Source organism: Lynx rufus, unplaced genomic scaffold (genome assembly GCF_022079265.1).
Source record: "Lynx rufus isolate CCGP_SWC_20201006 ecotype Redwood Valley unplaced genomic scaffold, mLynRuf1.p SCAF_10, whole genome shotgun sequence".
In the NCBI taxonomy this organism is placed as follows: domain Eukaryota; kingdom Metazoa; phylum Chordata; class Mammalia; order Carnivora; family Felidae; genus Lynx; species Lynx rufus.
In genome coordinates this window covers 24,865,214-24,879,525 of record NW_025814824.1, presented here as the reverse complement: position 1 = coordinate 24,879,525, position 14,312 = coordinate 24,865,214, and the positions used below count along the sequence as shown (strand labels likewise).

General features: G+C 38.0%; 1 protein-coding gene across 1 annotated transcript in view; it reads left to right on the top strand.

The window, feature by feature from the left end:
• Window positions 1-12,876, top strand: part of KIF27 (kinesin family member 27) — a 91,151-nt gene extending 78,275 nt beyond the window's left edge. Inside the window, exons 14-17 of the mRNA XM_047102838.1 lie at window positions 1,575-1,781; window positions 3,139-3,337; window positions 6,736-6,900; window positions 12,043-12,876. Coding sequence (XP_046958794.1) covers window positions 1,575-1,781; window positions 3,139-3,337; window positions 6,736-6,900; window positions 12,043-12,527 — 1,056 coding nt within the window. The 3' untranslated portion in view covers window positions 12,528-12,876. The remainder of the gene's footprint in view (window positions 1-1,574; window positions 1,782-3,138; window positions 3,338-6,735; window positions 6,901-12,042) is intronic.
• The last annotated feature ends 1,436 nt before the right edge of the window (window positions 12,877-14,312 follow it).

Below are 14,312 nucleotides of genomic sequence, written 5' to 3'. Positions count from 1 at the left end.
ATTTATACACTGCAGCCTCACTGGATTGGGCCATCCTCAGGGTTCTGTAGTCATACTGCCTTATATTATCTCAGTACTTCCCTAACTTAGATGCAAACTATAGAAACTAAATTTGGGCCAAATTGTTCTCAGACATATATAAAGGTAAACTCTTGCCACATTTGTTTTTGGAAAATATCATAGTACGCATTCAAAAGTTAAATATGTTCTTTGGATAGTCCACTTTTATTTTCTGGTTCCTCTTATCCGTTCACCAATGTACCTTTCAGGACTTAAGTTTGTTTTTCTTAAAAAGGTGAATATTATTTTCTTCCTGATGGAGTGATTATCAAATCATCAAATCCCTTGATGGTTAGTGGTTGCACAGAGAAACAAAATGGCTCTTTCAGGAGATATTTTATAAAAATTTTTTTTAATAAGTATTACTCAACCTCCCACTGGAATGAGTTATTACATACCTTTTCCCTGGATTCCAGAAAAGGAGTTCTGAAAGTCAGTCTATTCTTTAGGTAGATCAGAAATATTAACCTTATTTTCTCTTGAAATGCTGGGGGAAGGAGTGGAAAGAAATATTTCGATCACATAATCAGACATATGAAAATATTTTTTTCTCCTTTTTCCTCATTAACTCATTCAGCAGATACTTACTGAGTTTAAACTGTATGATAGGTACTGTGCCAGGCAGTAAGGACTTGAGTATGGACAAGATGGTCTGCCTTCAAGGAACTCAAAGTTGTGGTAACCCTCCACCACACATACAGGTATACAGAAATATTTATCCAAGTCTCACCAAGTTTAAAATAATTTCTTGCCAGAAATTTGGACACCCCCAAATATTATGTGTTTGGATAGTCCAAAGAACTGACAGGGATTCATCAGGTTTGTTGTGGTTTTTTTTTTTTTTTTTTCCTACGAAGGAAATCTCTAGGATATGAAAAAAGTTGTACCACCACCATTTTTAATGCCTTTGTTTGCTCCGTAATGACATCTCATAGGAATTTTATGAAATGTTTCATGTCCTTAAATTCTCACTACTTTTTTTTTATGCCATAATCTTTTCTCCCTTAGAGATTTTCTTCTGATGACTAGTCCTTAATAATTTATTCTAAATCTATTTCTTCTTTCCCTCCTGGCAGTCTGTTATTTTGATAGATCTTTGAAGGGATGGTAGGGAGTATCCAGATCTCTCGGACGCATAATATACACTTTAGGAGCTGTGGAAGGAGACACCTGGCAATAGTGCTGGTCCTGGAGGCTGAGGCTTTGTTTAAGTGTATTTCCTGGTTATTGGCATTTGCCGTTATGACCTTGGGACGTTTCATAACTCACCTAGCTTTTGCCTCTTCCATTTTACTACACAAAGTTTATTGCAAGGATTCAATGATTCTATGTTTTATATATGTGTGTATACACATACATTGTGTAGCATTGCAGGCACTCGATAAACGTTATTAAAATTTAGTAGACAAATGGTAATGTTCGTTAGACTCCGATAGCATAGTTGAGATCTTAGTGTATGACCAAGTCCAAGTTGTAGTATTACATTTAAAATGGGTGATTTCTATTATATCTAGGAAGAACATGTTCTTTTCCAACTTGAAGAAGGGATTGAAGCTTTGGAAGCTGCAATTGAATACAAGAATGAAAGTATCCGGAGTCGCCAGAACTCGCTCAGAGCTTCATTCCAAAACCTCTCTTGTAGTGAAGCAAATGTCTTGGAAAAACTAATTTGCCTGAGTCCCATTGAGATTAGAGCTATTCTTTTCAGATATTTCAATAAGGTTTGTTCTTAGGGACAGGATTTTCTTATAGAAGGGTGGGTCAGGATGCTTATATGTCTCACATTTAAGAAATTGAAAGGCCTAAAAATTTGATGGCATAAATACCGTTGAAGTATGATTTCCCATTCCCAGTACTGAGTGTAATCATCTGAAAGTTTTGTGCATGTCCAACTTCAGGAGGTTCTTAAAGTTGGAAGGGCCTTTTGAAAGAAGGGCTTTTTGTAATAGTTTTAAAAACCGAAGAATTCAAGTTCTATTCCTCAGTTACTATTTCTTGGATATTTTCTAGATTTGCTTGTTGCTGCTCAGCATTCATGAAAAATCAAGGGCCCTCCAACTTTGGGTTCCCTTTCCTTCGTTGCTGGGGGCGGCGGGGGGGGGGGGGTTGTACCTGTACATTATCATCAGACCTGTGAACTGAAATGAAGATAATAGTAGATTTTAGCATTAACCTGAACGATGTCTTCTCTTAAGGTATATATTATGAAGTGTTAAACAGATAACTCTTTTCTCTGAAAGGTATATTCAGTGTAAAGGAATATCAGACAATTAATGAAAAATAAAACACTGGAGTTTTAAGATAAAATTCTAGTTCTGTTAGACAAGTGAAATAAAGATGAAAAAATTAATGGAAATGTTCTACACAGCCCTCTTCTTGAATAATGACTGTCAGTAGTAAGCTACTATCATTGATCAGAGTGCATCCTTATTACCACATGTACGAAGGGCAGAAAAATGGTGTGGTGCTGTCTGAGGCTCTGATACAGAGAACTCACGGGTTAGAGCACAGGTTCTTAACCCAAAGCAACCAGGTTAAGGTCAGTGGGTTTTCTGACCCTGGGAACCTGAGTATTTATTTCTAGACAGAAGGTCATTACATTAGTGAGTTCTGTGAAGTATCTTCACTTCACAGCAGTGCAGAGAAGAACCCATTGGACTAAATGCACAGTCTGAGACTGAACTCTGTATTTACAGTTTCAGAAAAGTCTGTTACTTATTTATAACATCCATTTTGGAGTTAAAACTGGGAATTACCTGGATGTTACAAGAGTCTTTAGGTTCCTGTTATCTTCTTAGACTAGAGAAATAGTTATAGGATTGTAAATATAAACTGCAGAGACCATGTCTAAGAGATGATGGAGGGGGTGATAGAGCCACATTATATTTAAAATGAAGCTTGTAACCAGTTCAGAATCCCAACAAACTCAATAGACTATTGGGTTATTTTGTGGGTATGTTACAAAGCATTCGCTTAGTTATTCCATGGGGACTAAGGGAGTTCTTTAGGTAGCCTGAGAGAAGTAGCTTATTAGGCTATTTAAGACAAAGTTAAAAGGTCAAAAAATTTCTTTGCTAGGTGGTCATTTTGCGAGAAACTGAACGGAAACTACACTTAGAGAATGAAGAAGTTAAAATGAAGATTCTGGAACGGGATAATATGGTTCGTGAGTTGGAATCTGCACTGGAACATCTGAAATTGCAGTGCGACCGGAGACTGACTCTCCAGCAAAAGGAACATGAGCAAAAACTGCAGCTGCTGTTACATCATTTTAAAGGTACCTGCCCCTTCTGGTCAGTTGTGGAAAAATGATGTGTCAGAGGGGCTAGGAAAGGAAGATAGGACAGAATTTGATTAATGAAAACTCCAACATGAAAAGTCAAACATGAATAAATAGTTATGACTTGTACTTATTTTTGTGCTTTGCATGTTTACCACACGTAGGGGATAGTTGGGTTACCACACGTGGGGAGAGTTGACTGTGATGTAGGGCTATTCATGCTTGAAATGCCATCCCTCTGCCTGTCCCTAGTGCTACACACAAGAACCCCCCTCAGTTTGTTGTTGGTCTGTTTTTTTTTTTTAAGTTTATTTATCTTGAGAGACAGCAAGCATGAATGGGGGAGGGGCAGAGAGAGACAGAGAGAGAATCCCAAGCAGGCTCCACGCTACCAGCACAGAGCCTGACGCAGGGCTCGATCTAATGAACCCTGAGATCATGACCTAAGCCGAATCAAGAGTCAGACGCTTAACCTACTGAGCCACCCGGGTGCCCTGTTGTTGGTCTGTTTTCTATGTACAAATGTGGGATGACTTCTAGCTTTGTGGTACACAGTTGAAAAGTTTCTGTCGCCCAAGGATATAGTACCTTGATACTTAAATTACTTTCCCTCCAGAAAATTAAAGCGATAGGCTTTGTCAGATTTCTAGTTATATTTGTTACAATTCCCAGTTAGTTGTAAGTTTTATGCATTAAGATTATTTCTTAGGTCAAAATTAGTCTACCATCAGTGGACACATACTGTTAATCAGTGCACAGTAGTTCAGCCGTCAACTCTGGTGTGGAAAGAGCAGTCATAGCAGTTGGTCCTCATGTTACCTGGCATTTGGCCAGTACGTAGTTGCCATGGCAACGGAAGCGCTGCCTGGCGATGCTAGTAATGCTTCAATCCAGGCTGCTTAGCTGCTTGGTCTTGATTCTTGTGAATCTATAGCTGGAAATGGGTTAAACAATGGAGAAACAACCTGAGCAAGCAGAAAATTGGGAAATACATAAATTTGAGTGTTGAAGCAGTGTGCGGCTAGGTTAATTCTGTAGCCAGTTAATTAGCAAGCGGTTGTCTGATGACAGGATTTCCTTGACAGGATCCTATACATCACTTCATTAAAACAGCTCTCCTTACCTTATTTTAGTTCTGTCTTAAGTCTCTATAAAGTGATATTTTAATAGATTTGTGGGGTTTTTGTTTTGTTTTTGTTTTTGTTTTTGTTTTAGAGAGAGAGAGAAAGAGAACATGAGAGTGGAGGAGAGGGGCAGAGGGAGAAAGAATCCTAAGCAGGCTCCACCCCCAGCATGGAGCCTGACACAGGGCTTGATCCCATGACCCTGGGATCATGACCTGGGCCAAAATCAAGTGTTGGATGCTCAACTGACTGAGCCATCCAAGCACCCCTTATTAGAATTTTTAATGTATTTTTCAAGTGACATGCATTGTACCACAAAAGCTCACGCTATAGCCAAATAAGAACATTTAAAAATCATTCATTTCTATAGCTGGGATAAGTTTTTCATAACAAAATGTTAATAATTTATGAATTTTCTAATTTCAACTAAATATGGTATATAAAATTAAGTTGACATATATAATATTTTTAAATAATTATTCTGAGAGAGAGAGAGAGAGAGAACACATGCACACACAGACAGGGGAGGGGCCAGAGAGAGAGGGAGCGACAGAATCCCAAGTAGGCTCCTCACTGTCAGCACAGAGCCCAATGTGGGGCTCAGTCTTATGAACTGTGAGATCATGACCTGAGCCAAAATCAGGAGTTTGACGCTTAACTGGCTGAGCCACCCAGATGCCCAGATGTATTCTTTTTATGAGGATCCTGATTTATGGTGTTATTAATTTCAAGTATTTTTTTTAACTTTTTTTTTTTTTTTTTGAGACAGGGAGAGACAGAGCATGAACAGGGGAGGGTCAGAGAGAGGGAGACACAGACCTGAAACAGGCTCTAGGCTCTGAGCTGTCAGCACAGAGCCCGACACAGGGCTCGAACTTACAGACTGCGAGATCATGACCTGAGCCGAAGTCGGCCACTTAACCGACTGAGCCACCCAGGCGCCCCTAATTTCAAGTATTTTTTAAAGATTTTTTTTTAATTTTTTTTTTTAACGTTTATTTATTTTTGAGACAGAGAGAGACAGAGCATGAACGGGGGAGGGGCAGAGAGAGAGGGAGACACAGAATCGGAAGCAGGCTCCAGGCTCTGAGCCATCAGCCCAGAGCCCGACGCGGGGCTCAAACTCACGGACCGCGAGATCGTGACCTGAGCCGAAGTCGGACGCTTAACCGACTGAGCCACCCAGGCGCACCTAAAGATTTTTTTTAAAGATTTTTTTTTAACTAATCTCTATATTGAATATGGGGCTTAAACTCACAACCCCGAAATCAAGAGTTGCACACTACACTGAGCTAGCCAGGAACCCCTAATTTAAAGTATTTTTAAAAGTTTATTTATTTATTTTTGAGAGAGAGAGAGAGAGAGAGCGCACGAGTGAGCAGGGTAGGAGCAGAGAGAGGGAAAGAGAATCAGAGCCTGACACGGGGCTCGATACCATGAACTGTGAAATCATGACCTGAGCTGAAGAGTCAGATGCTTAACCAATTGAGCCACCCAGGTGCCCCTAAAGTACTTTTAAATACAAGATAATGAGTTAATTTTAAATATCCAATATACTTAGATCACATTTTTCAAAACAGCCAGTTACAACAAAGGATCATTACAAACAGTAGGACCATTTTGTAAATTTACCAATAGGAAAAAGTAGGTCGGAAAGTATTTTCAGAGGGTGAGTAACTAGGTTTTACTGATTCTAAAACATACCCAATAGGGACAGTTTATTAGACATTCATAAATATTAATTAGAAGCTTTAAATTATATTGTAGCATAAACTACAACTTATGCTATTTTCCTGTCTTTTTGTATGGGTATTTGCTTTTGTTATTTAATATTTCTGTAGCCTCTTTTGACAGGTTTTTGGAGTTTTTTTTTTTAGAGGTAGAGGCTTGGCTGTAGATTTCTTGAGCCTATGACTTTCCATACATCCACAGTTCCTGATAGGAACTTTAAGTGATGCAACTGATGGACAGGTTCCAAACATGAACTTTTAATGGAAAACACCTTATTTATGCTGTTCTAAGGAGAAATCTAGTGAGTGCTACTCAAAAAGCAGTTATGAATTGTGAAAATGTGGTAATTGATAGGGGGTAGGGTGGAGAAGGTGACTAAGGCTAGAAGAATCCAAGTTGTAGCTGAAAACAAATCCTTTCAGGTACCAGATACGGGTAACATACTTCTGACTCATTAAGTATAGTCTGGAAACTATGTTAGAACATAATTTTCAGCCATTTATTTTAAACTGATTTGAAGTGTAAATTTCTATTTCATAGAGCAAGAGGGGGAAGGCATTATGGAAACTTTCAAAACATATGAAGATAAAATCCAGCAGCTGGAAAAAGACCTTTATTTCTATAAGAAAACAAGCAGAGATCTTAAGAAGAAACTTAAGGAATTGGTAGGGGAAACAGTTCGGCGGCAACAAGTACCATCTGAACGTAAGACCTTTAGTGTTACTTGTCACGCTGACAGTATTTGGTGTATCTAGTATTTGGTGACTGACTTGGAGTTTAGCCTTTTCCAATTGATGTGGTTATTTAGAATTCGATATTTAACTTGTATTGGTCTCGGTAAACAAAAATAGTCGTCTAGTCCTGATCATCAGGAAAATGCAAATCAAAACCACAAGGTGATACCACCTCACACCTGTCAGGAACTATATGTAATGTTCAAATCAACAACACAAGGAACAGCAAGTATTGGCGAGGATGCGGGGAAGGAACCCTCGTGCACTGCTGGTGGGAATGCAAACTGGTGCAGCCACTGTGGACTTCCTCAATAGTAGGGAGTTTCCTCACATTAAAAACAGAATTACTATATGATCGAGTAATTCCACTACTGGGTATTTACCCAAAAGTTTGAAAATACTAATTCAAAAAGATATGTGCACCCTCATGTTTTTTGCAGCATTATTTACACTAGCCAAATTATGGAATCAACCCAAGTGTCCAGTACATATATATCATGGTATATATGTATGTATACATATGTATGTATGTGTACATACATACATATATACATGTATATATACATATATACATACATATATACCATGGAATATTCATAAAATATTCCATAAAAAAGAACGGAATGGAATCTTGCCATTTGCAAGGACATGGATAGATCTAGAGGGTATAATGCTAAGTGAAAAAAGTCAGAGAAAGACAAATACCATATGATCTCACTCATATGTGGAATTTAAATTTTTTTTTTTTTTTCAACGTTTATTTATTTTTGGGACAGAGAGAGGCAGAGCATGAACGGGGGAGGGGCAGAGAGAGAGGGAGACACAGAATCGGAAACAGGCTCCATGCTCCGAGCCATCAGCCCAGAGCCTGACGCGGGGCTCGAACTCACAGACCGCAAGATCGTGACCTGGCTGAAGTCGGACGCTTAACCGACTGCGCCACCCAGGCGCCCCTCATATGTGGAATTTAAGAAACAAAACAAATGTTTGAAAAAGAGACAAACCAGGAAAACAGACTCTTAGCTATAGAGAACAAACTGGTCGTTACCACAGGGGAGATGGGTGGAAGGATGGGTAACATAGGTAAAGGGGATTAAGAGTACACTTAACATAGCAGTATATAGAATTGTTGAATCACTGTATTGTACACTTAGAACTAATACAACACTGTATATTAATATACTGAATTAAAATTTTTAAATTGTCTAATCTGTGGATGCCACAGAATCACAGGGGAAGTGAACGAAGAAACAAATGTAGATGTATGAAGGAAATGTCACATATTTATTGGCTGTCATGTGCCATGGGCTTTTGTATCCCCTTACTTAAAATAACCCTATAATCTAAGGTAGCTGTTGTTTCCTATATTATCGTAAATTAAGTGTTGTGATTATCACAAAAATGTAAAATAAATAGTGAATACTATAAGTAAAGGTATATTGTGTATATTTCTAAGATCAGTCAGGTCTTTTTCACCATGACCTCTTGAAATTCAAAAATATAATAAAACTCACTGTTGAGACAAAGATGCTTTCTTGCCTAATTGTATGTAGTTATGTAGAAGTAGCACCTTCCTAAATGAAATGATACAAAACCTTGTAAAAGTAGAAAGTGCCATGATTAAAATATACCCTCCTCAAGTCTGCCAATGAGAGAAGAATCACTATTTCTAAAATAATATATTTTACATTTCGTAAAAGAATTAGCCTTCCTTTAGAGAAAGTATTCTAATAAGTCAAGTATGGCTCATGCAAAGTTGACTTTACAACCTTTTAGGAACACACACCTATTTTGTACCTATAAAGAAGACCACTTAAAGATGGGTACAACAAGATTGTAAAGAGACCAGTGAAAAATTATATATATGCATAATGAAAAGATACATGCTGAATATATAATGTAAGCAGAATTAACATAGCTTTAAAGTTTAAAACAGTAATATCTTAGACAAGTAGTTCTAATGCTACCTTATATTTATGATATTTATAATTTATGGACATTTTCATGAGTAGTTCATTCAACCCTCAAACTCAAGGTAGGCCAGTGTCTGCTAATCCCATTTTTAGAGAAGAGAATTGAAACTTAGGTCAAGTAACTTACAAACACAACAGTAATTAGAACATGGTCTAAGGTCTTTTGTCTTACGACTCCTGGTTCAATATTCTAGGATAAAAGTTGTTGTAGATAGAAATGTGATACAAACATGCAGATCCTGCCAGAGAGACTACATTTTTTTTATTTTCAAGGTAGTAATGGAGAGGTACTGATATAATTAAAACATTTACTTGAAATACTGCCTGCACTATATAGCTGAACCTTGTACTTGAAACATGACTTATAAAAATTTGAAATGGAAACAGGTATTAAGTAGCAAACAGAACAATCAGCATAAGGCCATTTTAGCTTTAAAAAAATCCACTTTCGAACTCGAGATATCTGAAATTAGATATTTAGTGTTTCAATGTCCCATGTTTGTATTACTGAGTCAACTAGACATCTCTTAAAATGCCAGTGTGGTATGGTGGTATAGAGCTTTAATCCTTGTCCTGGATCCTCGTCCTGCTCTTCAATGAGACAAATGCAAAAAACTTTGAAAAAGTTAAATAATCTTGAAAATATATAAAGTGATGACACCTGTCTGACCAACTTACTTGGGAAGTCTAGTCTTTTTTATTTGTTTATCCGTTTTTAAGTAAATTCTACTCCCAATGTGGGCCTGAAACTCACGACCCTGAGATCAAGAGTCACATGCTCCATAGACTGAGCCACCCAGATGCCCTGAAACGGCTAGTCTTGATAGTAATGTTGAAGATATTAGTTCAGCTAACCTGCTGTCCCACCTAGAAACACCTTTAAAAAAAATTTTTTTTTTTTTTTGGGGCGCCTGGGTGGCGCAGTCGGTTAAGCGTCCGACTTCAGCCAGGTCACGATCTCGCGGTCCGTGAGTTCGAGCCCCGCGTCAGGCTCTGGGCTGGTGGCTCAGAGCCTGGAGCCTGTTTCCGATTCTGTGTCTCCCTCTCTCTCTGCCCCTCCCCCGTTCATGCTCTGTCTCTCTCTGTCCCAAAAATAAATAAAAAACGTTGAAAAAAAATTTTTAAAAAAAATAAAAAAAAAATTTTTTTTTAATGTTTATTTATTTTTGAGACAGAGGGAGACAGAGCGTGAGTGGGGGAGGGGCAGAGAGAGAGGGAGACACAGAATCCGAAACAGGCTCTAGGCTCTGAGCTATCAGCACAGAGCCCGATGTGGGGCTCGAACCCACAAACCATGAGATCATGACCTGAGCTGAAGTCAGACATTCAGCCGACTGACCCACCCAGGCGCCCCTAGAAACATCTTAAATACTTTTATTTTTTTGGCTCTAAAAAGTAATATAGTTATTGTAGAAAAATTTGAAAATATAGAGACAAAGCCAAAAAAAATCACCCATAATTCTACCCACAACCATTAACAGCATAATTCTTTTCAATATTGTCCCCATACAAATGTCAAAAAAGTTACAGTTGGAATCCTATTTGAGATATAGCTTGTACTGTATATATCCTATCTCAAAATGCTACTCTAATATAATGACACTAAACAAGGTTTGTTTGAATTATAAATACAGCAATTTAAATATGTCAAATTCTGAATTCCCTAAAAAGTATTATACATTTAGTACTCAGTTTCCTTAATACATAGCTGGTTTGGTATTCAGTTCATTGGTTTTTGATAGTAGTCTCTTTAAGTTTATTTATTTATTTTGAGAGAGAGAAAGCACGCGGGGAAAGGGCAGGGAGAGAGGGGGAGAGAGACTCCTAAGCAGGCTCCACACACAGTGCAGAACCTGACGCAGGATCATGCCCATGAGATCGTGACCTGAGCCAAAATCAAGAGTCAGATGCTCAACCGACTAAGCTACCTAGGTGCCCCAGAAATCTATATTTTTATATGTAACTTTCCAATTGAAAATGTTGGGGTTAAAAAGAAAAAATAATTATCAAAACAAAAACCAACCCCCTCCCAAAGAAACAAAACAAAAATAAATAAAATACACACAGTAAGGAAAAATAAAATAAAAATAAAATGTTGGGGTCACATGTTGTTTCATAGGCTAAATAAAGCACATCTGTGGGCCAGATTTGGCTTGGAAGCTGCCAGTGTGCAACTTCTGTTTTTAAACTTGGTATTCATAGGACAAAAAGTACTAATCACATGCCAGTGTATGTTAGAGTTGGCATTTTTCATCATATTAGGTCTAGGGCCTATATGGACTTCTTTTAAGTAAATTTTTATCTTTGATATTTGATAGTTCTTTGATTTGAAGACCTCTAGCTTTGATCTCTTCACTCACTCCTGTCAGTCATTCCATCAGGGTATCCCCACTGAGGAGATACACTGTCACCTCCATTTTGATGGTGGATCCCCAGAATACCCTGAGAGAGCATAACCCTGCCATCATGCTGGGACTTCTAACCAAGATTAGATTTTCACACACATGATGCCATGTCCCCAAAGATTCCCCAGACATAGAGCCAGTATTCTCCAATGCTGGCTTCACTTAGCCAAGGTTTGGACTGTGGTTCACAGTGGCAAGCCCAGTGGAGGGCAGGCATGGAAGGGCACCAGAGAGGCCCAAAGTACTCCTGTGTTTCCAAGGAGAAACAAAATCAGTAGGTGACTGTTTCTCAATTTTGTTCCATGAATTAAAAGTTCTCAGCTATTCACATTCAAAATATCTATAAGTGAAATAATAATTCGTATTCACACTTCTGTTTGTCTAAAGAAGTCACTTAAAGGGCGCCTGGGTGGCCCAGTCGGCTGAGCATCTGACTTCGGCTCAGGTCATGATCTCTCAGTTTGATGAGTTAGAGCCCCGCGTCAGGCTCTGTGCTGACAGCTCAGAGCCTGGAGCCTGCTTTGGATTCTGTGTCTCCCTCTCTTTCTGCTCCTCCCCTGCTCACACTCTGTCTCTCTCTCAAAAATAAATAAAGGTTTAAAAAAATTGTTTTTTAATCTGAAAGACATCATTTATATTGAGTGATAATAATAGGATATCATTAAAATTCCTGTTTTTGAGGAAATCTCTAATTTTTTTTTTTTTTTTTTTTTTGCTTTTTGGGTTATTTTTAAGATCGTGATGCTGGAGATGGAGTCCTGAACCCTGAAGAAGCAGTCATGGTTCCAGAAGAATTAAAATGGGCATCCAGAACTGAAAGTATAAAGTTAAGTGGAAGAGAAAGAGAATTAGACAGTTCAACAAGCAGCTTAAGAACACAACTGAATCCTCAGAAGCTCTTGGAAGAGGCCCCGGAATTACCTCCAATCTGTAGCTCTTTAGCACCCACTAGTGGGCATTTGCTAAACAATGAGGATAAAAAAGAAATAGACGAGTATCATTTCATAAAATCTCACAGTCGACCATCACCGCAAATCCAGCCAGTGGGAAACGCAGGACAGCTTCATGGTGTCACATCTGTAAAGTTATGTCGTAAAGAGTTACGTCAGATTTCTGCCTTGGAACTATCACTACGGCGTTCCAGTCTTGGAGTTGGGGTTGGATCTATGACTCCTGATTCCATTGAAGTAGCTAGGAAGCCGAGTGACTTTAAAACATAGGCATTTGATAATACAATTTTCAATTTAGTAGAGGTATAAGATTCCTTTTTCTAACCTGTTAGAAATTAAAGCTTATGCTCACTAGTTCTTCCCTCAGGATAAAGGAAGAAGGGAAGGAAGGAATCATTTTATATACTATAGACGTGTGTATCTTCTGTGGTATATTTGGGGAGTTTTAATGACTTGCAGATATTTCCATAATAACGAAATGAACACGTTTTCCCATAGTATCAAATAATGGAATATTTAAATATTTCCCCTTATAACTTTGCTTAAAATTTCTTTCCAGGCATATATAAAGAACAAAACATAAAAGTAGGATTATAAACTAAAATATCCATCAAATGTATATTGCCATATAATATAAAAGTATGTTTTAATACATTAATTATATCTTACAAGTTCATATTATTATCATTCTCAAATATAAATATGTGTTTGTTATTTTGGAGAGATGCAGTTAAATATTGCTTGTATGAGCAGGGGAGTCTCCTGCTGCATATGTTTTGGCATAGCTGAAAATCTGTGTCCAAATGCAGTCTGTGGACGAAGGTAATTGATTAGGTTTATGGTTAAAGTTAATTTATGGTCCTCAGTGTCCACAGAGGTTAGGTGATCAGTCTTGACTTTTTAAACATGGTTCTCTGCTTTTTCTGAGATTGTTTTCAGAATGTCATATTGTTGGTTTGCTAATATTATGGAATGTAAGTCTTCGTCTCTCTCCCACCCTGTCTATTCAACATATATCTCATTAGGCTACTAGATTTGGGGGAAAGGATGCAGTTCCTTGCCACAGGGAAGCAATAATAGAATAACAATAAAGCATTACAGCATTTCAAGGAAAAGATACCTGGTCACAGGGAGTATGACTATAAACTTGACATCTAACCAGAGGCTCTATAGCTAATGATCCGTTGGGCTTACTGGGAGATTTTTTTCTACGGCCTGCTAGGTCAGGTCATGCACACAGGCAGGCCAGACTGCATTGGGACTGTAAATATGTAAATGAAAACTTTTCTTCATGATTTTTTTTAGTCTAAATCTTACTATATAATCTAAACTTCAGTTTGGAATTAAGAACTGAACACTGATTGGCCCAACAAACGGTTTGTACTTTTTCATCATACTTTTTAATCACGAAAACATCCCATTATAATGACCAGAGGTATTTTGTTACTTTTTGTTGCTGCTGTTGTCATTTGTGTTACTTTTCCACATTTTCACTTGTAAAATAAAATTTTTTCTTAAACTAATTACTGTTTGGGTGGGGCAGTAGTAAAACCACCCTGACTTATGGATGTCTACTCAATTAGAGTCACCCACATCCTTGCTGACTCCAGTTTTTCTTATGTGATGCTGCTACTAATATTTTTCTTTTGTCCTTTCCTCTGTTGTTATTGATCCTACCCATTCTTACCTAAGACCCAAACTGTCCCTTTGTGCTCAAACACTTATGGTTTTGTTTTTCTGGTTTCTAGGCCCTGGGGAGTAGGGTTCCTTGTTCTCATTGCTAAAAACCAGTTCCTAGAGGAGAAGAAAACCAAAACAACACAAACTTCTAAATCAGTGAATAGTTTGTGTATCTCTTAAGCATGGTACTGAAATTCAATTAAATTGTAGATTAAATAGGAGTGTTTGGGTGGCTCAGTTGGTTAAGCATCTGATTTTGGCTCAGATCATGTCTCATGGCTTGTGAGTTCAAGCCTCGTATCAGGCTCTGTTCTGAATGTGCAGAGCCTGCTTCAGATCCTCTGGCGTCCCCTCTGTCTGCCCTCCCTCATTTGC